Below are 24319 nucleotides of genomic sequence, written 5' to 3'. Positions count from 1 at the left end.
TTTTTTTTTTAATACCAACTGCATTTTCTTGCTCATTAACATTCCAATATGTTGCATAATTAAAAATTCAAAGCTTTGTTGACAGCACTTGGGCATTATGGTTGCTTGTTTTGACATGTGCTCTGCTGTGTTTTAGCTTTCTGGGAGCTGGGGAGAGGATGGGAAACTTCTTCTGATCCAAATGATCTTCTTGGGTTTTGGTACCGTGTGCATGCTTTCGTTGGGCTCTTTCTGTGGGAGGGAACTTTTCTCAGCTGCTGGTCCCCCTTACTCGGAGCTTACTCAGTTACAGGAATGCCTTTCAGTAACCCAAGTTGATTCTGTAACCTGAGCCTTTTCTTTCAGTGCACAGTGAATAGTCTACCAGATGGCCACCAGCCAAGACTCCTTAGTTACAGCCCTACATCCTGCCCTATTGAAGATTCACCTGGCACCGTGTTTGCTACTGCTAAGAGTTTCTATAGTGTAGTCCTGAACTCCTGTGGTTTGAAGCAGTGATCAGAAGAGTAGCTAGTGAAAGTGAGGCTTCTCAAAGTCCTTTCTGTCCTCAGCCTTTCTGATAGAAGCACAGTGCCTTCCACTTGCTGGATGCTCAATAAGCATTTGTTTGTTGGATCCGAGAGCATTGTGCCCTCACTCTGACTGAAGCCTAAACCTTTCACCTCTCCTGCATCCCATACCAGCTTCATGCCTAGAACCTCACTAATTGGACTCCCTGTCCAACTGGGACACCACTCAGCTCTTTTAACTTGAGCTTATTGGTGCCCCAAACTTCCTTGGTCCCTTAAATCTCACCGCCGCCATTTGCTTTCTCCATTCTTGTTCTCTGGGCTATAGAATATTCCCAGAGAAAATCACAGGACCACATTGACCAAGCCCATTACAAAGTCCCACTGCATAGCTTCAGCTGGGCACCTGACTGACAATCCTGTCTGGTTGATTGCTTCCCTCAATGACTTTTCCAAATCACTTTCCTTCTCTGTCTCTCCTATTTCCCCACTTTCATCAGATTATCTCTCCTCTTTACCAAGAAAGTTGAACTGCTTTCACCTTTCTTTCCTTCTTCCCACTCAAAATTTCTTTCTAGATGTCTACATTCTTTTCCCCATCTCCTCCATGACTTTTTGGGGGGGGAGGCAAACAGGGTTAAGTGACTTGCCCAGGGTCACATAACTAGTGAGTATCTGAGGCCGAATTTGAACTCAAGTCCTCCTGACTCCAGAGCCCAGCCTCTGTATACTGTATCACCTAGCTGCCCTTCCTCTGTGACTTGTCTTTCCTATCTTATGAATTCAATCTATTCCCCACTGGTTTTTTTTTTCTCCCTGCCTATAAATATCTTAGTCTTCACTTACCTTGAAAAAACTTTTAGGTGACTCTGTTGCCCTTATTTTCCTCACCTTTTTTTTGGGGGGGGGGAGAGTGAGGCAATTGGGATTAAGTGACTTGCCCAGGGTCACACAGCTAGTAAGTGTCAAGTGTTTGGTCTGAGACCAGATTTGAACCCAGGTCCTCCTGACTCCAGGGTCGGTGCTTCACCTTTTTTTTGTAGCCGAACCTTTTGATCTATTCTGACTACATCTACTTCCTCTCAACTTATGCTTTCTTCTACCCATGCAATGTGGTTTCTTCTCTTTATTACTAGTTGGCTCAGTGTATAAAGTGCTAGAAATGGAGCTAGAAAGACTTGAGTACAAATTTAATCCCAGGCACTTACTAGCTGTGTGACCCTGGGCAAGTCACTTAACCTCTCTCTGCCTGCTTCCTCAACTGTGAAATGGGGGTCATAATAGCACCTACCTCCCCCCAGGGTTGTGGTGAGGATCAAATGAGATAGTATCTTTAAAGCACACAGCACGATGCCTGGCACATAGTAGGCACTTAATACATATTTGTTTCCTTTCCTTCCTTCCTACCAAAACATCTCCCTTAAAGGTAAACAGTGGCAACCTAATCACGAGATCCACTGACTTCTTCTCAGGCCTCATCCTCCTTGACTTCCTTGGAGCACTTAACACTGTTATTGAAAACTGACCATTGAGGAACTTTGTCTTTTCTTGGTTTCTATGACACTGTTACTACACTAAAATGATTTTCATGTCTTTCCAACTGTTCTTTGGTGGAGCTGGCAGAAATATTAGAAATCATTCGTTCCAATGCCTCGTTATATAGATGAGGAAACAGAGCTTCTGAGAAGTTAATTAGTAAGAAACAGAACTGTGGTCTGTCTTCCTCCCCAGTGTAGACATTCCCCAAAACTCTGTCCTTGGAATCCTCATCTCCTACCATGGTCCCACCAGCTTCTTGTTCATCATATCAAAAAAACAAAATAATCTTTCCCCAAAAAACAGCTTTTTTCTCCCCTCCTCCCATGTGCCCATTTCTATCAGTTTCAACATCATTCTCCCAATCCCATAGGCTTGAAACCATAAAATTATATTTGACTCCTCCTCTCCCTTGCCCCTAGTACTGAGTGACCAAGTCTTATCATTGTGTCTGCCTTCATAATCTCTCTTTCCTCCTTTATTTCACCCTATGTTGGATCCTTATCACTTTACTAATATAATTCTGTAGCCATTGGTATCCCTGTCCCAAACTCTCCCTATTCCATTTCAGATTGATGATGATGATGATGATGATGATGATGATGATGGTGATGATGATAGGTAACATTTATGTAGCACTTAATATGTTCTTCTAGGCACTGTGCTAAGCACTTCGTAATTATTATCTCATTTGGTCCTCACAACAACCCTGGGAGGTAGATGGTATTATGATCTCCATTTTACAGATGAGGAAACTGAGGCAAACAGAGCTTAAGTGACTTTTCTAGGTCATATAGCTAGGAACTGTCTGAGGCTAGATTTGAACTAAGGTCTTCCAGACTTTAGGCCCAGCTCTCTATCTACTGCATCACTAGCTGCCTTTGTACTACTACCAAATGTTATCTTCCTAAATCAACACTCTGATCACATCTCTCCCTGTTTAAAACCTTCCTGGGTCATTCATTTACCTATGGTTCAGTTCAATAATGGATTAGACCAATCCTGCCCTCAAGTTTCTTACAGTCTTGTAGTAGGGAATAAGTCATGTCCACAAATAAATGGAATGTATAGACTAAAGAGAATACAAAATAGACTATGAAAATCTGAGGTACCAAAAAAAAGTACTTTGAAAGTTCACAGGACAGAGAGAGATGACTTATAGCTGGGACAAGGTATCATGGAGAAGGTGGCATTTGAATTTAACCTTGAAGAGTGGTTTTAGATTCCAATAGATGGAAATGTAGGTAGAGGCTATTCTAATCCTAGGGAGTGCACAAATAAAGGCCAAGAGAGTGATGGGAAAGGCAGTAAGTAGTTCAGTATGGCTAGGCTAAAGGGTACATAAAGTAATCACATGACATAAACCTTGGTGGGGGGGTGGGAGGGGTGGGAAACCTCATCATTTTTCTGAACATAATATTTAGGCTTTCCATAATCTGGCCCCAATCTGCCTTTCTAGCAGTTATCTCCTTTTATTACTTCCCTTTATGAACTTTATGCTTTAGCCAAACTGATGTATTTGCAATTACACACACACACACACACACACACACACACACACACACACACACACACTCACACACACACGTACGTGTAAATCTTCCTTTTTGCTTTGCCCACATCATTGACTATGCCTGAAATGCCCTCCCCGTTATCTTCAGCTGTCAGAATCTTAGCCATGCTTCAAGATCCAACTCAGATACTTCATCCTTGTCCTTACAGTGTTCCCTAAGCACCCCAACTTGAATGAGCTCTTGCTCCTCTGAAGCTTATTTATATCACTTATATGGGACTTATTTTACTGACTGGTTTGTTTTTTTACTTATATGTATGTATGTCTCATCTCCAGCACTGGACTATAAGGTCATTGAGGGCAAAGAGTGCATCTTTTATATCTTTATGTTCCCCACTGTGCTTGTACATAAATGGATATTTCTTGAATGAATGAATGAATTATTTAATTTGGAAAAACTCAGGTTGGGTTTACTTTCTCTTGATTCCACTGGAAAGATCAGTTCTAACTTTTTTTTGAGCTTTAAATAGACTTTATCCTCTATCCATAGGACTTAAATACACCAAGATAGGCTTAATTATGATGTCCCCACCTCTTCTAATAAGTTCTAAATGGCTTCCTTGAAAGACTTGGGATACCACCTTCCCATCTATGCATCCACTCAGTCATCTCCTCCATGCTCCCATTCATCTTACCAACATCCCAGTGGCTTCTCTCAGCTCAAATGGCTTTCTACTTAACCAGGCAACTATATGCTGAAGGATCAGCCAAATGATGGAGAACTCCAGAGTTCAGTAGCTGTCTTTGTCCTCTATATACTACCACATTGGCCTTGTTCTCAAATTCTTTTTGCCTTTAGTCAACTTATTTTTAATATAGATTCAGGAATGCTACAGGGTTGGATTTCTACAAGCCAAGCAGGTATGATGACCAATTCGTCCAGACTCCAATATTTCAAGGTCCAACGATTAGGAAGCTGATGGAAAGTAGCATGACACTATTGACTTGAAGAGAGTCAAAACAATAGCTAACTTCCCCAAAATTCTGTATTTAAGCAGTCTAGTACAGATTAAAAAACTTTATGCCATATCATTTTTCTTAACCACTTCCCTGATACGGTTTTCTTTCCTGTCGATTGCTCTGGGCTACCCTTCTTGTGACTTCCCCACTCTTCTGATGTCCCAATTCCTTGTCTCTTATTCTCATAGCATCAATAACACTAGTACCATGAGAGCTTAGAGGAAATGATCTAGTCCTTCAACAGATCATGCATAGATCCATGCACATCAAATATGGAAGAGACGTTGAGCCAAGTTAGTAAAAATCTTTTACTTTACAGAGCTGGGAATTAAAGCCAGCAGTAGCAGACACTGGACCAGTTTTCCAAAGAGACATAGGAGAATCCATTGACATGCACCCATAAGCTAAATCAACAAATTACTGACTTAGTTTTGAAAGAATTTATCTTTGAGGTAAACATTGAGTTAGGAAAACCAAATATTCTTTCTATTATTCTATTCTGTATTATTTCTATTATTAAAAACTAATAATTTGGAACCTGTTCTCTACAGGCTTAAAAAAGTTGTTTTTTGGTTTGTTTGTTTTTTTAAATAGCTGAGTTGTATTGTAAAGAATAAAGGCAGATTTGTCATTCAGACCAATAGAAAATGTGGATGCTTATTCTGTACCACAAGTGTAGAATGATATGATAGGTAATAACCTCAGAGAAAGGCAGATTTAACAGAGATTGTTTGAGATTTGGTATTTTGTTCCTTTTAAAATCCTATTTTTTCCTGGGCATATACCTCTGTCATCAGGCTGCAAATCAGACTCTTTTGAAAAGGTTACCTGTATCTTATGTAAAGGAATACATTAAGAGCTTCTACTTAACATTCTTGGTACAGGCAAGGAGGTATAGTGGATAAGGAGCTGGCCTTGGAGTCAGAAAGACCTGGGTTCAAGTCCTGCCTCTGACATACACTGGCAATATGACTCTGGACAAGTCACTTTACCTCTTCAGGTTCCAAGCATCTTCCAAGACACTAAGTTGCTTAGAAAGTCCCAACCTGCGTCATCAGAAGAGGTCTCTCAATGGGAGCTCCCTCCTCAAGGGAAATTAACAGGTCTGGTCACATAATGAACATGAAGTTCTTAAGGGTAAAAGGAAATGGGTGAGACCCCAAGATGCTGGGTCAGGCTTTGGTGTGCTAAGGCCCACCTTCCCTTGAATATCATTTGATCAATCAGAGGAGAAAACTTTGGTGTCTGCCAAGAATTCCTTGCCTACACTTGTGAAACTCCAGTGACTGGAGCCTGAGAGGTTATTGGCTAGTAAATATCTCTGTGTTCATCCTGGAAAGTATACTGTTTCCCACCCTGAGCATCAGCTTGAATGTTAAGAAGTTAAGATTGGGCAGCTAGGTGGAGAAGTGGATAAAGCATTGGCCCTTGGATCAGGAGGACATATAAGTTCAAATCCAGCCTCAAACACTTACTAGCTGTGTGACCCTGGACAAGTCACAACCCTGATTGCCTAAAAAAGAAAGAAGAATATTGTTAAATTTAAAGCACCTTAAATTGAGAGATGTCTAGTATAGGCCTATACTATATTGTTCATGTACATATGTACACCTGTATATGTATATACATGTATGCATGTGTTTATATTTATATATATGTATGGATGAATGGAAGGCAGCTAGATGGCACAATGAAGAGAGTGCTGGACCTGGAGTCAGGAAGGCCTGAGTTCAAGTCTAGGTTCAGACCCTTACTGACTGTGTGGCCTTGGGCAAGTCACTTAACCATTGTCTAGGAGGCAGCTAGGGGGCTCAGTGAATAGAACCCTGGGCCTGGAGTCAGGAAGACCTGAGTTCAAATCTGGCCTTAGTCATTTATTAACTGGATGACCCTGGGCAAGTCACTTAACCTCTGTTTGCCTTCATCTTCTGGAGAAGGAAATGGCAAACCACTCCAGTATCTTTGCCAAGAAAACCCCGTGAACAATATGGTCCACAGGGTCATGAAGAGTTAGACATGACCGAAGGACTGAGCAGCAACAAGTAGATGAATGGGTAGGGAGTTATATCTAGATAGATAGATCTATACACACACATTTATTTTCCCATCTTTCAGATCATTCTTTTTCAGATTCACAAGATATATGTATGAGTGTGTGTGTGTATATATGTGTGTGTGTGTGTATGTGTGTGTGCACACACACACACACACACACACACACACATACACCTATATGTATATATTTGGATAAGGGACTGGACCTGTAATTTCATTAATATAAGAAACTCCAGGATGAGAGAACTTCTACCAGTGCAGGTCCACACCTTCTCTGGAACTTACAGCCTTAGAAAATTGCCCAGGGCACTGAGAAGTCGAATGTCTTGTGCAGTAATATAGAAATATGTTTTGTATGATTTCACATGTATAATTGATATCGTATTGTTTGCCTTCTTAATGGATGGTGGAGGGGTTGGAGGGAGGGAGAAAATTTGGAACTCAAAAAAAATTTTTAAGAGAAGGTTAAAAAATAAATAAAACAAATAATGATTTTTTTAAAAAAAAAGAAATGTCTTGCCCAGGATCACACAGTCATTATGCCACCAAGACAGAGGCAAGATTTAAACCCAGGTCTTTCCACCTCCAAAGCCAGCTCTATATACACTATGCCTCACTGCATCTCCTACAAACATGTATGTTTACATGTGTGTATGTATGTATACACACAATATATACATACCCACAGAAATTCGTATATACATACACATTAGGAAGCACCATAGTTGAGACTCAAGTTTGAGGCCCACTGTCAAACTATTAAAGCTGTCTCTATGATTTCAGACCTATGCCTAGTTCACCTACAATCAGTTTCTTGGGTTTCTTTTTTATGGAGAAAATAAAGCTATATTTGCACTTTGGTTCTTTTATTAGCTTTTAAGATAGCAGCTAAAATCTGTTTGAGGAAATTTGGGAGATGACTGGGAAAGTAATCTTGTCATCTGAGAGCTAAGGCACCTTCAGAGGCTGCCTGGGGTGGCAGCTTCTGGTATGACTGCAGTTTTCTGAAGGATGCCTTTTAGATACACCAGATGTGGTTGCAAAAAACAAGCCCCTTATCCTGGAATTGGCTGAGTAAGAACAAATACTTTCACTAGGACTATTTATATTTGTGGTCAGCTTCACTGTGGAAAAATTTTCAAATAGACAACAAACATTCTTAATTCAAGGAATTAAGAATTAAGAATTATTAATAACTAATTAATAATGATTAATTAAGAATTAATGTTTTGCCAAAATTATTTTATTTTCCTTCCATTTTGAGAAATTGCTTCACTTTGCTCCCTTTAACAATGAAGAGGAAGTAGGGCTTGAGTGATGCTTTCAAAAGCATCTCAGAGGAGACTCAGTATAAAGAACTCTTTTATTTTAATTTTTGACTCCGTACTGAGGCGACACGATCTTACAAACAAGCTTAGACACACACAGAGCCAAGAAGAATCTAGGGTTGACATCAGGAAAAATTATCTCACTGTCAAGGTCCTGGTATAGTAGAATCTATTTCAGGGTCCTTCAAACTTTGGAATCTTAGATAAAACTAAAGCTAGAATGAGTTCCTAAGGGTGTTATGGATTTTCCTCTTCTGGAAATGATTAAAGACAAGACAAGAGATTCTTTTCTGTCTAGGATGCCTGGGTGCAGTTCTTCCTTGTGCTTTACTGGTCCTCTTTCCAACATCTCATGAGTCTTTTCTTGTCTCCCTTTTCATCACCTCCTCTCCCCAGTCCCTGTTTCAGAATTCTTTCAGTCCCTTGCCCGACTTAAACAAAGAGAGAAGAGATGGGAAGTAAAAATGACTTGTTGAGCATTTCAATTATAGATTCAACCAATCAACAAGCATTTATTAAGTGCTCACTTGGTTCCAGGCACTGTGCCAAGTGTTGAGGATACAATGAAAAAGTAAAAACAGTCCCTGCCTTCAAGAAACTTACATTCTAATGAAAAAGACAACATATAAGATACATAAAAGATATTTACAGAGTAGTGAGAAAGTAACTTTCCCGGGGAAAGGAGACCAGGAAAGCCTCTTTTCTATGAGGTAGCATGTAAGTTAAGTCTTGAGGGAGGCTGGGGATTGTTAGAGGCAGAGGGGATTAGGGAGACCATTCCAGGTATGGGAGGCAGCAAATACAAAGATACAAAGAAAAAAGAGTGCCATCCAGAATGACTGAACTCTAAAGTTCATGGAGAATAGCAACATAAAAGATGAGGAAGAGAAGTTGGATCCAGGCTTTGAAGAGTTTTAACTATGAAACACAGGAATTTATATTTGTTCATGTAGTTAAGAGGGAGCCACTAGAGTTTACGTGATACGGTCACATCTCTATGGTGGCCATGGGTTGAAGTGAAGAGAGACTCAAGGCATTGATGCCAAATAGGAGGCTACTGTAATAGACCAGATGAGGTGACGAAGGCCTGAACCAAGATGGTAGAAATGTGTCTGAGGAATGGGAGATGTATATGAGAGATGGTGTGGAGAAAGAAACAGGATTTACAACTAATAAAGCCTTCTAAGGCAGGGTTTCTCAGCCAGTACTCCAGGATGTACAGTGCCCCCCGAAGGTCTAACTGGTGTCACACATGACTCTTTTCTTAATGTTCTTTGTGGTAGGATGCACAGGCAGAGAGAGAGAATGGAGCTGTAACTTCTTGTTTCTCTCTGTCTCTTCCATCTTAATGAGAATGTTGACTTTTGAGATTTGCCTTAGGCATGGGTGATCTACAGCCTGCCTCTTTCTTTCTTCCGCCTTGATTCTTCTCCCTCTTTCTTATTTCCAAATTAACCTTTTCAAAACCCTACTCTTCTACCTTCATTCCCTCCCTCTTAAAAAACAGGGGGTGAGGAATTGCGGAGGGTTTTGTTGGCAAGTTGGGAAAGGATAGGTGTTTCTGGGCAAGATGTATTTTGTGTGTCCTCATCTTCCATGGAACTCCTGGTGCTTTTCCTGGAATTAATAATAACAATAGAAGGAGGAGCCGGATGTGGCCAGATCAATACCTCAGCCTGCTTAAGTGGCAAAGGGAGAGATGTAAATAAAGTAGAAACTTCCCTGTGCTTTAGCACCCTCCTCCCATACATCATTCAGTTAATTTATGATTGTTCATAACTTATAGATTTAAAACTGGAAAGGCCCTTAGCCTCAAGTCCAACCCCCTCATTTTACAGGTGGGGAAACTGAGGCACAGAGAGGTTAAATAACTTACCTAGGATCACACAACTAATATCTGAAGCAGGGTTTGAACCCAAGTCTTTTTTTTTTCTTTTTTGGTGAGGCAATTGGGGTTAAGTGATTTGCCCAGAGTCACACAGCTAGTAGTGTTACGTGTCTGAGGCCAGATTTGAACTCGGGTCCTCCTGAATCCAAGGTTGGTGTTCTATCCACTGCACCACCTAGCTCACCTTTTGAACCCAAGTCTTCCTGACTCTAACTCTAATGTTCTGTTCCCTACACCGTGCTGCTTCTCACTCGGCTATGCTGTTAGTACTTTATTGTCCCAACCCGAAATAATAATTATGAAAAGACCCCTTCCCTTACTTCTTTGCAGAGGTAGAGTTCCGTAGATGTGGTACATGGCATAAAACATCAGAATTTTCTACGTATTAATGAGTTTTGCTGATTTTTTCCTCTTCCTTTAAAAAAAAAGTCTTTGTTATGAAGGATAGCTCTCTGGGAGTGGGGGGTGGAGATGCAGGGGAGATCTATGTGATCTAAAGACAAAAGATCATCACTGAAGATCTATTAAAATATATATATATATATTCATATGCATAATGTCCCAAACAAAGCACATATACTAAACTCCAGTGGATCTATGATTTCATCACTGGATTTTTTCCAGTCATTCAAACCACAGCACTAAGTCCGGCTGTCTTTCTGCTCTAGAGCCCACTGACACTGCCACCACCAGCCAAATGCTTTTCTTCACTCCTTTCCCCCAAAAGAATATGAGCTCCTTGAGGGAAATAACTACTTTGTTTTTGCCTGGCACATAGTAAGTGCTTAATAAATGCTTGTTGATTGACTAAGAGTCCATCCAGGCCTTCCTATCCTGGGTCATTCCAGTTCATTTATTCCCCTAAATTCCCCACAAGGGATCTACCTAATATGCTTGGGGGCCTTCCTTACTTTCTTTTAACATCTGTTGTGCACACAGCATGTCCAGGGGTTATGCCTCACCATCACCATGTGACTAGTCCATCTTTTTTATACATACATTTCTTTGATGACACCTTTACACTTCTCTCCTTTAAGAATTCCTTGCAGTATATGGCAGCCTACTTCATATCCAACTCGTGCTTTTCCATTGCCCTGTGGGTGATATAATAGGTTGAGCTTCAGAGGACTTAGTGTTCTAGGATTTACAGCCATACAACAATACCAGAAGTTGGTGTTTTAAAAAATGGGCCTTTGTTTCAGGGAAGAACTTGAGATCACTTAAACAACTTTGCATAGTCCCAAAGGCAACCCAGCCCACTCTTTTCCTACTGTTCAATTCTAGGCTCAATTCATTGTCCACATGTGGTCTCTTTCCTAGACATATATAAAACACTGTGGTATCTGTCCAAGACATTTATATGCACATTTATACAGTGATGATTATATACTGTAGTTGGTCCATTCAATTGCTATTTATGATTTGAATAATAAATATTTTTCATAGGCATGGTTTTTCCTGTGTGGATAAACCAAACTCCTTTGAGTGATTATGGATCTCTTCAGCATAAGCTGGCTTTATGTACTGGGATAATTTAAATGCCTCATCTTCCTTATTTGTCATTTGTCAAGAAAGTATTATCTTTGCCATTGTTTATTTTTAAAAATGGAGATGTGGGGCAGCTGGGTGGCACAGTGGATAGAGCACTGGCCCTGAGGTGCTGAGGACCTGAGTTCAAATCCGGCCTCAGAACAAACACTTGACACTTACTAGCTTTGTGACCCTGGGCAAGTCACTTAACCCCAATTGCCTAAAAATAAAAAAAAAAATTTTAAATGAAGATGGAGATTATTTCCACATATGTGCTAATACAAATACCTACTGTCCTACCTTTAGCTTTACTTAAAAGAACATTAGTATTTTGAAGAGAATCTCAAGTAAAAGAGATAACTATTTAATAGACCTTGTCCATGGGTTACCTACCTTAGGAGAGACCCCAGGCTTTAGAAAGCATCAGCAATGGGGAGAACTTGTACAATCTCTGATTCTAGTATTAAAAGCCATATACACACAATGTCATATCAACCCCATTTTACCATCTTGCCAGTAAGAAGCTTCAGTGAATGGACAAACAATCTAGGGATATGAAATATGAAAAATTGGAAAAGTACTCAGTCTCTCCATTTGCTGAAAGTGTTTATTGGTTTGTGAGAGCTTGGTTCATTGGTGCTAGAAATATTAGCCACAGAGCCAGTTCATTCATTGGGTTGGAGAATGTTGCCGCAGAGCCCACAATTATTTGAACTTCCCTCTTTTATTTGTGTTGTATTAAAGAGAGGGGTTCCCTGACTATACTGTATTCATTCCTTTATCTCAGAAATGACCAGTTCCTTATGGAATAATTCCCACTAGTAATTATTTAAACCTCTAATTCAGTTTAATTTTTAAATTTTATTTAGTGCCTCCTATTTACCAGTTGTTGTTCAGTCTTTTCTTTAGCCATGTCTGACTCTTCCTGACCCCATTTGGGTTTTTCTTGGCAAAGATACTGGAGTGGTTTGTCATTTCCTTCTCCAGCTCATTTTACAGATGAGGAAACTGAGTTTCCTATTTACCAGACATCCAGCTAAATGCTCAGGATGGAAAACCAAGAAGGAAAAAACCCCAGCCTTTCAAGGAGCTTACAGAGTCAACTGGTTTCAAGAGGTAGGGAGGTGGGGTCTGCTCTTGTCCCACATTTAAGCATCTGTAGTGCATGGACATAAGACTCCTGCCTCCTCTCTCTCCAGGATGTGTTTGACTCACTCCATTCTCTCACCCTGAGAGCCTGGTGCTTTCCTAAAGCACAAGAATTCACTTAACCCTTTTAAGAAAAACAAGATCCTGTTACCACAAGGACTCCAAGTTTCTTCTCAAAACCTCATTGTGAAGGAAATGAAACTATTAAGAGACCATTGCACTGTAATTCAGGAAATTGAATCAACTTGTTTGGAGCTGGTAAGCAGTGAAAGGCTTGAGCTGTATTAAACCACATAGTGTGAGCCTGAGCAGTGCCTGACTCCAAAATGACTTGGCCTTTCAGATGAGTCATGAGCTGCCCCATCACAACACCGCCACTTAATCTTAGAGCCTGTGCCTGTCATTTAGTAGCTAAATGAGTGTCGAGTCAGTGGATAAAGTCCATATTTTCTGTTCCTCTACTACCAGCAAGAACCAGCTTTTCTTTTCTTACCCCACCCTTCTAAAATTACAAATAACAGCTCTTCCAGCAAGCCCAGATTCTTTTCAAGGCTCTCAACTGGATGTTGCAGATAGGAACTTTGCCAGAGGTCAGCCCCCCTGGTCATTGGTTTTCAAGTGTTGCTGGGAGAGAGGTAGTAAGAAATATCATTTTGTCACAGTCAGCCTGGTCTACTGAAGTCCCATCTTTTACTGGAAGCTTTACCCATCCCCTCTTAATTCGAGTGCCTTTATTCTGTTAATTATTTACTATTTATCCTGTATTTAGTTTGCTTTGTATTTATTGTTTGTATATTGGCCACATAATGAGAAGACAGGACTCATTGGAAAAGACCCTGATATTGGGAAAGAATGAAGGCAAAAGGAGAAGAGGACAGCAGAGGGTGAGATGGATAGATGGTGTCATGGAAGCAAGAAACAGGAACTTGGACAGACTTTGGGAGCTAGTGGAGGATAGAAAGGCCTGGTGTGCTATGGTTCCCTGGGTCACAAAGAGTCAGACACAGTTGAACAACATTTTCTCCTCCATTAAATTGTAAGCTCCTTGAGGGCAGGGATTGTCTTTTGCCTTTTTGTATACACAGAGCTTAGCACAGTGCCTAGCACATAGTAGGTACTTAATAAATGTTTATTGATTGATTGATTGATAGATAGTAAAAGGAGCTCTGATCTTAAAGTCAAAAGACTTGGATTCCAGTCCCAGCTCTTAGATTTAATATCTGTCTTAGACATGTCATTTAACTTCCCTGGGCCTCAATGTCCTCCTCTATAAAATAAGGACAAAGTCACTTGCAGTAACTCAGGTTATTGTGAGAAAAGTGTTCTGAGTCAGAAATATTTATTAAACTCCTATTATGTGCCAGCCCTGGGGATGCAAAAAAAAAAAAAGAAAGAAAAAGGGTGTAAGACAGCTGCTGCCCTCAAGGAGCTCACAATGGGGGAGATAACAAGTACAAATAAGCTGGAAAGGGGAAGTGGGGCAAGATTACCTGTGGGGGCATGCTTTAGTCATGCAGCCTGGGTGAGAAGCGATCAGAGGAGGTGTGTTTCTGAGTTTGATTTCATCTTGCAGAATGATGAGTTTCTGGAACTGATAAAGTCCAAAAAAGTAGCTGGCTGGGGAGATGATGAGGAGAATTCCCTGGGTACCATCCTTAAACAGTGTCTCTTTAACATTAAAGTGCTAAGTAAACATGATGTGTACCCACACATATGTTATTACCAAGCCACAGGTCTCTTCCCGTCTGCTGTCCAAATGGACTACGACTCCTCCAACCCTCAGCTGGAGTATTGACCTTTACAGTGGCCTCTTTCTCCTTCTCTCTTTTCACTACTTGTTATCTAAGTATTTAACAGCTTGTGATGAAAGGCATAGGTCAAGTAAGAAAAGGAAAGAAACATAAGGGCCAAAAGTGTAGCTTGTGGCTGAGGTCCATAGTTTTGACTTGGTGTGTCTTGGTACAAGACAAATATCTCCAGCCATGACCAGAAGAGGCATTTCCACGTCTCATACCTTACTTACTTCTCAGATGATATACAACTCATTATTATTTCAGGACAGATGTTTCTTTCACTGGATGTTCCCCATGCCTGAAATACTCTCCTTCCTCATCTCTGCCTCCTGATTTCCTTCAAGTCCCAGATAAAATCCCATCTTCTACAAAAAAGCCCTTTCCAATCCCCCTTAATGCCAGGGCCTTCTCTCTGTTGATTAACTCCAATTTATCTTATCTGCATCTTGTTTGTACATAGTTGTTCCACATGTCGTGTCCCCCCCCAATTAAGCTGTGAGGTCCTTGAGAGAAGAAACTGTCTTTTGCCTTTCTTTGTATCCTCAGCACTAAGCACAGTGCTTGGCACATGTTAAAATTTTTTAGTCATGTCTGCGTCTTCGTGACCCTGTTTGGGGTTTTGTTTGGCAGAGATACTGAAGTGTTTTCCTTCTCCAGTTTATTTTACAGATGAGGGAACTGAGGCAAACAAGGTTAAGTGACTTGCTCAGGGTCACACAGCTAGAAAGTGTCTGAGGCCAGATTTGAACTCAGGAAGAAGAATCCTCCTGACTCCAGGCCTGGCATTCTATCTACTGTGCCACTTAGCTGCCCATCTATGTGCCTGGCACATAGCAGATACTTAACAAATCTTTATTGATTGTCTGCTCATGAAGCAAGGGAAAGAATGAGGTAAAGCACATCTGTCACTGATGCCTCTTGTCCAGCAATGAAAGATTTGTTTCAGGAGAAAATCAAAAGAGTCAGCTCAAACGAGGGGTAGAGGTAATCTGCTGATTTCATGTATCCATTTTCCCTGTTCCATATTAATGTGTTTGGTGCCACTGCTACTTCTCTCATGGTTATTACTCAGAATCATGTGTGTGCATCAGAAGTTCATGCTGCTTCAGAAATTAGCAGTTCTCTAGCTCATCCTGCAGTGAGTGGAGTCTTTTAGTCCTCTTGACCCAAACAGATTTAGCTCTTCCACCCAAGACTGTTTCCCACTTAGTCCCCTTTCCCTTCAGGAACTCCCTCCTTTGTGCACATGAGGTTGTCATCACAGTCTTTTGCTTCATTGCTTCATAGTAGGCAAATGATACTTTCTATGTTCATGTTGTTGTTGTTGTTGTTGTTTAATCATTCAGTCGTGTCCAACTCTTCATGACCTCGTGGACCACACTGTCCGTGGGGTTTTCTTGGCAAAGATACTGTAGTTGTTCGGCCATTCCCTTCTCCAGTGGATTATGTTCCTGTAGATGCATAAAATACAGGGAGTCCCCAAAGTAAAATACAGGATGTGTAGAGAGGGGGACAGTGTCATACACTTGAATCCTAGGCTCCCAAGCCAAACTTTGTGAAGGGCCCAGCCACAAGGGGCCTTTCTCTATTTGGGCCCCAAACTCAATGGCAGCTGCTTGTAATTCAGCCTCTTCCAAGAAAGTAACAGCAGCACCTCGGGATCACTAGAACCCTCGTGGGCAGCATTTGTTTCCTTTGCTTTCTCTTAGAGCTAGAGCTGGCAGTTTGAGGGGGCAACTGAGAGTGCAGAAGTTGCAGCTCTGCTTGCTCGAGGATACTAAGCATGAATATGCCCAATATTCTTTTTTAATATTTTCCTGTCTCACACCCAAAGGCTAGTTTCTGCAACTCCAAGGAGTCAGACTATTGAGCAAAGAGAGGACCAGAGAAGAGCAATTGAATCTGCTCTCCAGAAAAGGACTAAGAAAATCTCCTAAGCAATTCTTCTCCAGGGGAAGAGAGAATCCAGCCAGAAGTTCCTTTCTTTCCACTTCTATCCCGTCCCCCTCCCCCCACCAACTTTTAAAAACCTATTTATAGATTTGGAAAATTGGTATAAACATGAACTCTCAGACATAATGTTTTATTTTATTAGGTTGGAATGAAATACAGAAACCTTATCCTGAAGCCTGGGGGATCACAGGACGGCATGGACATGCTCCGAAGTTTCTTGAAACGTGAGCCAAACCAAAAGGCATTCCTAATAAGTAAAGGCCTGCACACTCTGTAAAACTGGGAATCTTTTGTAGTATTCGTGTCTGCAAGACAAATGGATGTTTCTTGGTGTTTTTGGACATTAAAACAGGAGAGGATATCACACCTGAAAATATGTAGAGTTCTGTTAGTCTCGTTTTATTTAAAAAGTACAAACTTAACCACTGAATTCTCCCCCCACCCAAAAAAAAATGTAATTGTAGGAACAGCCCATTAGAAAATAATCATAGTTATAAAAACATCATTTAAGTACATATGTGAACTTCTTTTTATAAAAATTTCATAAGATTTATAATTTGTTTTTTTAATTGTAATCTAGGTAATGTACATGTGAGAAACCTAATAATTTTTAAATTGAAATTAATGTACTTTGTTCAACAGTTAATTTAATCCATTCTTACATTTTGAAGTTTTGTACATGTGGTTTTTGTGAATACAAATGAATATTCACATAGTTCTCTTATGTTGTAAATATTTCCTTGGGGCTTTGAATCAACTTTGACTGGATGTTTACCAGTCTAGAGGTATGGCCACTACCTTGGCTATCATTCAGAGCCAAAAGCATCTGCCTCGGTGACATATTGGTCACCCTTGCACACCAGACCTCATCTTTTCCAACTTTCTGCTACACTTGTTTGGATTATGTGCTGTGATTTGGGTTTGGCCACAACTTGGATCCTCTCATCTCTTCTCTTCCTCCCCCCCTCCTCACTTTTTCTCCCTTTTTATCTGAATTTATTTCAGTCAGGATATGCCAGGTAATACTTGAGTTATGTCACCTTGGGCCAAATATAGATCACAGACTCATGTCCAAGATGTCTTTGCCAAACTGCTATAACAAGAGATTTGTAATCATGTTCTGTGGTTGTCAAAGTAGTAGCAAGTCCAAATAAGTTTTTCTCTCATAAGAGGAGGTGGTAAGGGACCTGCTCTAAGAAACCCTGCAGTGTGGCAGATGGACCTGTCTTGATTTAGGTGTGGTAAACGGAGGGAAATGGTGTCAAAGTAAAGATTTCAAGAGCTCTAGAGGAGGAAAGGAAGCAACGGGCCAAGAAGTTTGAGAACTACTGCCCTGGTGCTATTCTTTTGTACGTGAACACTTAGAAGAGAAATCAGATATGCTTCACATATCTGTCTTATCTCTTGATTTTTATCACGGTCTTTCCTTTGGTCACCATGAAACACTCCTTTACCCAAGTCCTAATTCTCCATCACATCTATAGGCACAGGCTACTTTTTTCCTATACCCAAAAGAAAGGCTATCCATGATCATCTTGATTGGAAAGTGAATTTGAACTCATACCACACATTCCCTCCCCTGGCTACTGTGCGTAGATTGAAGACTGAACTTGCAGTCTGATGAACCAGATGAGCTCTTGGGATCATTTCCCTCAGCTACTTATGAAAGAAGCTCCCATGGAAAGAGTACTAGATTTGGAAGCATAAATCCAGAGGACCTGGATTCAGATCCTGCCTCTGCTACTCCTCCTGTGGCTGAGTCATTTAATGTCTCTGGGCCCCAGTTCATCATTTGTCAGACAAAGAGTTTGTACTAAATGGCGTCTCAAGGTCCCTCCTAGCTCTAACTCTAAGATCCTTTGAGCCTATGAACTAACATTAAAATATGGTATTTGTTCCAACTGCTTCCCATCCTGAACTGAGTTGTTTATTATCCTCCTGGCTCAGGACAAAATTTTACCCTATTTCATCCTAAAAATTTTATCCTTCAATACCAATGTTACCTACTCACACTAATGAAAAATCCCCATCAAGAAACATGGATGAGCAAATGTTGCAGAGCTCCAGAAGGTAGTAACAGGTCTGTTAAAGAAAAACTCATCCTTAGAATACCGTCTTGGAACCCTAGCCTTCCTGGCTTTTCTTTCCACTGCACAGAGGCGGTCAGAGTGCTATCACTTGCCAAAGTTTGGCCTCCCAGAGCCCTTTTGCCATCGCCTGAGATTTCTGGTATCCTGTTTTTACAGTGAAGAGAAAACTCTCTTCACTCTTTTCTGTTGTCAAATATCTTTTCCCTTTGCTTTCTTTTTTAATTAAAATTATTGAATGTTACATTATTTCATAGGAGGAAAAAAAGTAGATAATTTGCATGAAAGAGAATGCGCACAATGAAATTGTATCATGACACACAAGAAAGAAGCATTCCTAGAACTGCCTCGTTATGCATGTGAGACTACAGCATGTAGGACCATAATCCCTTATGTTGCATTTCTCATTTTGGATCCATGCCTGATTTCAAAAGCTTAAAAAAAGGACAGTTTATGAAACCACATCCTCACAGAAAGTATTCTTTAGCATGATTTAGGGAGAATAGAATTAAAGGTTTATTTTTTAAGGCCATTTAAAATACAGCAATCCATCTGTTCATTCTTATTTCCAGATCAGAGTATATAATGTCCTGGAGGCCCTCTGAATAGCAGATAAACATAGAAATTGCAATTTGGCAAACATATTCTACTGATTTATGAACTGAGCCACATATAACAAAGTCTCTCTTGGTTACCTATTCAGGCAATTCCAGCCAGATCTAGGTCTTTAAAGGCCTTATATTGTCCAAGAACAAGGTCTAAGCCATCACACATTTATTAGTGGGAGTCTAACCGTGGTGGCTAAAGAGTTCATTTTAAGGTGCTGAAGAAAGAAATTAAAAGGTCAATGTTATGCCCAGTGGTACATGTTTTCTACTCCAGAATAAATGTCAACTCTATAAGAATAATAGAAGAGTTACTACGTAAAGAGTTCTCACCTGAGCTGTTTATAGCCAAGGACTTTCACCTTTCTAGAACAATTAGAATGAAAATCGTAGACCCTGGACTCTTTGGTCCTGATGTGTAGCACTATGTAATAAATGAAAATTGAGTGGACAGTGTGACTGGTGGAAAAAAATATTTATATGTTCCTGTAATTTAAAAGCCTTGACTTTTAGAAAAAGACTTTAATTTTCTGCTTTCTTATTTTGCCTTTGGCCTTCATGTATGAATTAATGGTACACAGTGGTTTTGCATGCCCATTGAATCAGCAGGTTTGAATGCCATTAGTTTTTCTTCTGTTCTAATGTAGAACTTTCCTACCTCTGAGGCTAGCCAGTACATGAAAATGCCTGACTTCCTCAGTTAAATATAGTTAACAGAGCCCAAAGGGTGTTAAAAGTGAAACTCTATCTGTTTTGAATGAATTCGGTGAACGATATTTCTTTCTTTTCAACACACCACAGCCATATTATACCTATATATCTCCTATCTGAAATTAGATACACCCTTGGAAATTGTGTATTCATTCTGTTATGAAAGTTTGTCGAGATAAAAGTAGAAGAGGCTGGGTACACTCTTTTCTTTAAAAGACAAATATCCAAAATTGATTTAGAATTATCTTTAGTAGAAAAATTTCCACTAGAAATATTTCCTCTTTTCTGAATAACATTCTAGTAAACACTGTATTAAGGTATAAAGTAGGTTTGTAAGATCTTAAACACAAGCTACAAATGACCTCTACCATCACATCTAGACCATAAACTACAATATATTGCAGTTGGATTGAACGAGATGTCCTTTGGGGTCCCCTCCAACTCTCAAATTTTATGATTCTGTGATATTAATGTGACAAAACATTTGAATCATCTTTTTTTTTCTTTTAAAGAAAACACTAAGGGTTGGGGAAAGTGAATTCCAAAAGTTATGGGTTAGTTTTTGTGTTGTTTTTGCAGCATACTATAGGTCTGAAATAATACTGCTCAGGAAAAATGTCTTTGTGCCAGATCTCCACAATGATACATAATAAATATTTGAGCCTATTGGTGTGGCTTGAGCATGAATTAGTTTCCCAGCCACAATTAACTACTGATTATCCAGAGGTAGATTAACTGTACTATGGATGATCTGGAACTAAAGGGAGGAGACTGAAGGCACATGGGCTGCATTCATAAGGATTTACACAATGTCAGGATTTACCATTCTGCTCCCCACACATCAAAACAATTCTAATAAAGCCTAAGATTATCGTGTACTTTTTTCAAAAGGGCCTTTTGTGAGAAAAAAAGATGCATTCTATGGCAAGGGTAAGATAACTACTTTTCAGATGAAGCTGTTACAAAATGCATGGGTGAGATATTCTTTTCATACCTGCCAGGAAGAGATTTCCACAGCAGGAAGCTCTTTATCTGCATAAAACAGAGAGGTTTTCTGCATAGGCATAAGCATGGAAGCAGTGACCTTTATTTTAGAAACAGGAAAATATGATCCTGGGGAATACTTCTCAAGCAACTAGGATGGTGCTTTGCATATAGCACATTCTCAGACAATATTAGTGGAGCAGAATTAAATTGAATTCTGAGAGTCTGCCTCTTCTGTCTGAGTATAAGAGAAATTGCTTTTAGTCTCCAATTCCCTTTAAAATATCCATTTGCAAAAAAATATCCATTTGCTTCTCTGTTAATTCTAAAAACTTAGCAAATTCTGTTGAAAAATTGAACTCTAAAAATCCAACCCTTTTACATTAATTAACATAATACTACCAACAGTGATTAAAACTCTACCATCCCCATTCCCACACCCCCACCCCCCAAGAGCTGCTTTTTGTTTTCTTTTTTATGATCTTCTGGCTGACTGAGTTGTGTTAGAATATCAGCTATTTGAGCACGGGGCTATTTCTGTTTGGGTCTTCAAATGCCTAACACCTAGCACAGTGCCTGGGACCTAGTGGCCACTTAATAAATGCTTCTTACATTGAATATTGTTCAAAAATTTCTTAGATCTTAAAGTCAAGGGATCAGTAGACCAGAAATAAAAACATTCATTTTTTAAAATCATATTTACTATTCTGAGAAATCAGTTGGTTACAAGGTACATTTTTTTATTTAGCTATTTTGATGAATGGCATGGGGCTCCTCCCAACTTGTTAAGCTGTTTCAGTCATATCTGACTCTCTGTGACCCCATCTGGGGTTTTCTTGGCAAAGATAGTGGTTTTCCATTTCCTTCTCCAGCTCATTTTACAGAGGAGGAAACTGAGGCAAACAGGGTTAAGTAACTTGTCCAGGGTCACACAGCAAGTGTCTGAGACCAGTTTTGAAGTCATGAAGATGAGTCTTCCTGATTCGGAACCCAGTGCTCCATCCTCTGTACCACCTAGCTGCCCCACTCCTAACCTACTAAGGAATAATTATCCAATACACATTGCATAAACCTAAAAAATTAGCTTGCTGAGATTTGTATAGAGGTGCTCAGAGTAAGCCAAGGAGCTTTACTACCAGTGACCTACTATTCCATATATTACAGCTAGTAACAAGAAGTGATGAAAAGGAAAAGCATACCTTAGTGTCAATTATATGTATCTTTCTTAAGCTTTTTATTAGTTTGTAGGTTTAGCTATCCCTTGAGCTTTCCCCTTTTGTGCTTTGAGAACCATACAAGAATTTTTAACAACCCAGAATATATACATGGCAAGAGCTTGGAGAGCAGGCTTTTTGCAGAGATTCCCTTAATGGCTCTGAATTTAAACTTATTCTTCCCTTCTCTGGTTTCTTTGTCCATAAATTTGAATAATACCTTTTAGCTACCCTACCTTCTTCAATTATTAAAAATAGTATCCATCCTTTTAGCATTGTTTAACATCATAACATTGATTACGTGATTACAACCAAATAGCACTCTTATCACTACAAAGTCTTTCTAGGTCACAGAGAATAACTTGGTCTTTCATAAGGTCCAAGAGGTATTAGAGATAAATCAGGAGGAGTGTCCATTCATGACCAAAAGTTATAAACAGGAAATAGTTCAGCTGCTTTTGTGATGCCTTTCTCCTCTCCTTCAAGGGCTGGAGTGATTCCTCTGGCAGGAATTTACTCACTCCCTTTTCATGATTGAATTGGAGTTAGCAGAGCTGTGTGACTTCATACAAGAATATGAGAATAGTAAGTTCCAGTCTACTCAAATCAGAGTGGGAGAAACCAAAAGAGCTATTTTGCTGTCCTAGTTACAGATCAGATCTGCCTTTTCATAGTATTAAATATTTGTGTGGCTGACAAGTGGAACTTTTATTGTAATGAACAATGCATTCACTGTTCTCAAAATGCACATGGCCCACTCTTGCTCAGCTTCAATTATTAGGGCTCCTGCCAGAGCCTTTGAAACTGTTCTTTCATATGCAGTCCCACTGTCAGAGACCAGAAGAGGAGTGAATTTCCAGTTGGGAACAGGTAATGGTAGTAAGCGACAGACAGCCCTTTTCTTCCATACTTCAAGCCGTTATAGTTCCCTACATGGTCCTTTTTTTGTTTTATTTGGGGGCAGTTAAAAAAAAACAAAACTGTCTTTCCTCCTGTTAAATTCTTCCGAAAGGTAACTGAGCAGCATAGTGTCTTTCTGAGGTGTTTCCCCAAGAGTAGGTAAAATGAAAGTAGTTTAGTAGGGAACTTGTGTGAACCAAAGCAGTACTCAGTTCTTCAAATCCCTGTCTTTCATTTCAGTAATGATTTTACAGGGCAATTGCATAGTGTGAAAATAACCAGCAGTTTGGGTTATTTATACATGCGTGTGTATGCATATGTACACACACATACATGTTAGCTCGTTGACGTCCTCAAGCTCAGCTTTTTTTTTTCCTCATTCTAAAAAGGAGGCATTTGGACTAGATTAATGACCTCTGAAACACACACGAACACACACACACACACACACACACAGAGCAATGATTTTTTTTTAACCTTTTTTGCCAGATAGTCAGGTGATCTCACACATGTTTAGGCTTCCCTTAGAAAATCTGTCCTAATCTGTTTTAGGAAAGCCCGATGACTGCCACCTGGTTTACTTTTATTTGTGGAAGTTCAGAATGAACAGCTAATTAAAAAACCAATTTGGTTTCCAAAGGCAGTGTGCACCTGTATTAACCTGAACTTCAAAAAAGACTTGATTGGCCCTTCAGCTTCCCTAATTGGTCTTCAGCATCCTATCAGGGCACAGCTGGGGAATAATAGCACAGCAACAAATTGTTTTCGCCTGTGCCAGTGTACAAAATGTCAGTACACCCGCTGCATTCCTTTGGGATAATAGAAATGAAGTCATTGCATTAGAAAGTGAATCATGTGCCCAGTGTAAATTGCCTTCACCCTGAGAACACCAAGTCGCTCCCAGGTTAAGGTCATACATCCAGCAGCTGAGAGGGTGACCTAGTGAGACAGAAACACTGGGGCATGCTGGGATTTTGGTGACATTTAAGATAGCAATGACAGTCATATGGAGGCTAAAAGCAATAATTGTCAATCAAGATTTGGTTCCTAAGAGGAAGTGATGATGACAGTAAAGATAAGGTGAATATATATGAAATCTATACAGTAAGCAGGTGAAAAAGAGGAAGGTCAAATTTGGGATTATAGAAGAGCTAAAAGCGGCCTCAAGGCCCATTCAGTCCAAACTCTTCATTTTTATAAATGAGGAAAGTCAACAAAATTTTTTTTTTTAGTTTTTCTCCTCAATTACAAGTAGAAACAATTTTAACATTCTTATAGGGCGGGAAGGGGTATGGGGAGATAATTGGGATTAAGTGACTTGCCTAGGGCCACACAGCTAATAAGTGTCTGAAGTTGGATTTGAACTTAGATACTCCTGACTCCCCGGCTGGTGCTCTGTTCACTGCACCACTTAGCTGCCCCTAACATTCGTCTTTTTTTTTTTTTAATTTTGGGTTTGAAATTCTCTCCTTCCCTCCATCTCTATCCTCCTCCTCAGTGAGAAAGCAAGCAATTTGACATAGGTTATACATGTGCAGTCATGT

General features: G+C 39.9%; 1 protein-coding gene across 2 annotated transcripts in view; it reads left to right on the top strand.

Annotated features, from left to right (window-relative positions):
- The window catches only part of NLN (neurolysin), a 118904-nt gene extending 102256 nt beyond the window's left edge, over positions 1–16648 (top strand). For both annotated transcript variants that reach the window (XM_027863553.1, XM_027863554.1), the window contains one exon: positions 16417–16648. In XM_027863553.1, coding sequence (XP_027719354.1) covers positions 16417–16551 — 135 coding nt within the window. In that variant the 3' untranslated portion in view covers positions 16552–16648. The remainder of the gene's footprint in view (positions 1–16416) is intronic.
- Positions 16649–24319: the final 7671 nt, after the last annotated feature.

This window comes from Vombatus ursinus, unplaced genomic scaffold, assembly GCF_900497805.2.
Source record: "Vombatus ursinus unplaced genomic scaffold, bare-nosed wombat genome assembly UNPS02014772.1, whole genome shotgun sequence".
Classification (NCBI taxonomy): domain Eukaryota; kingdom Metazoa; phylum Chordata; class Mammalia; order Diprotodontia; family Vombatidae; genus Vombatus; species Vombatus ursinus.
Note: the sequence above shows the minus strand (reverse complement) of the source record. Positions and strands in the feature narration are given on the sequence as shown.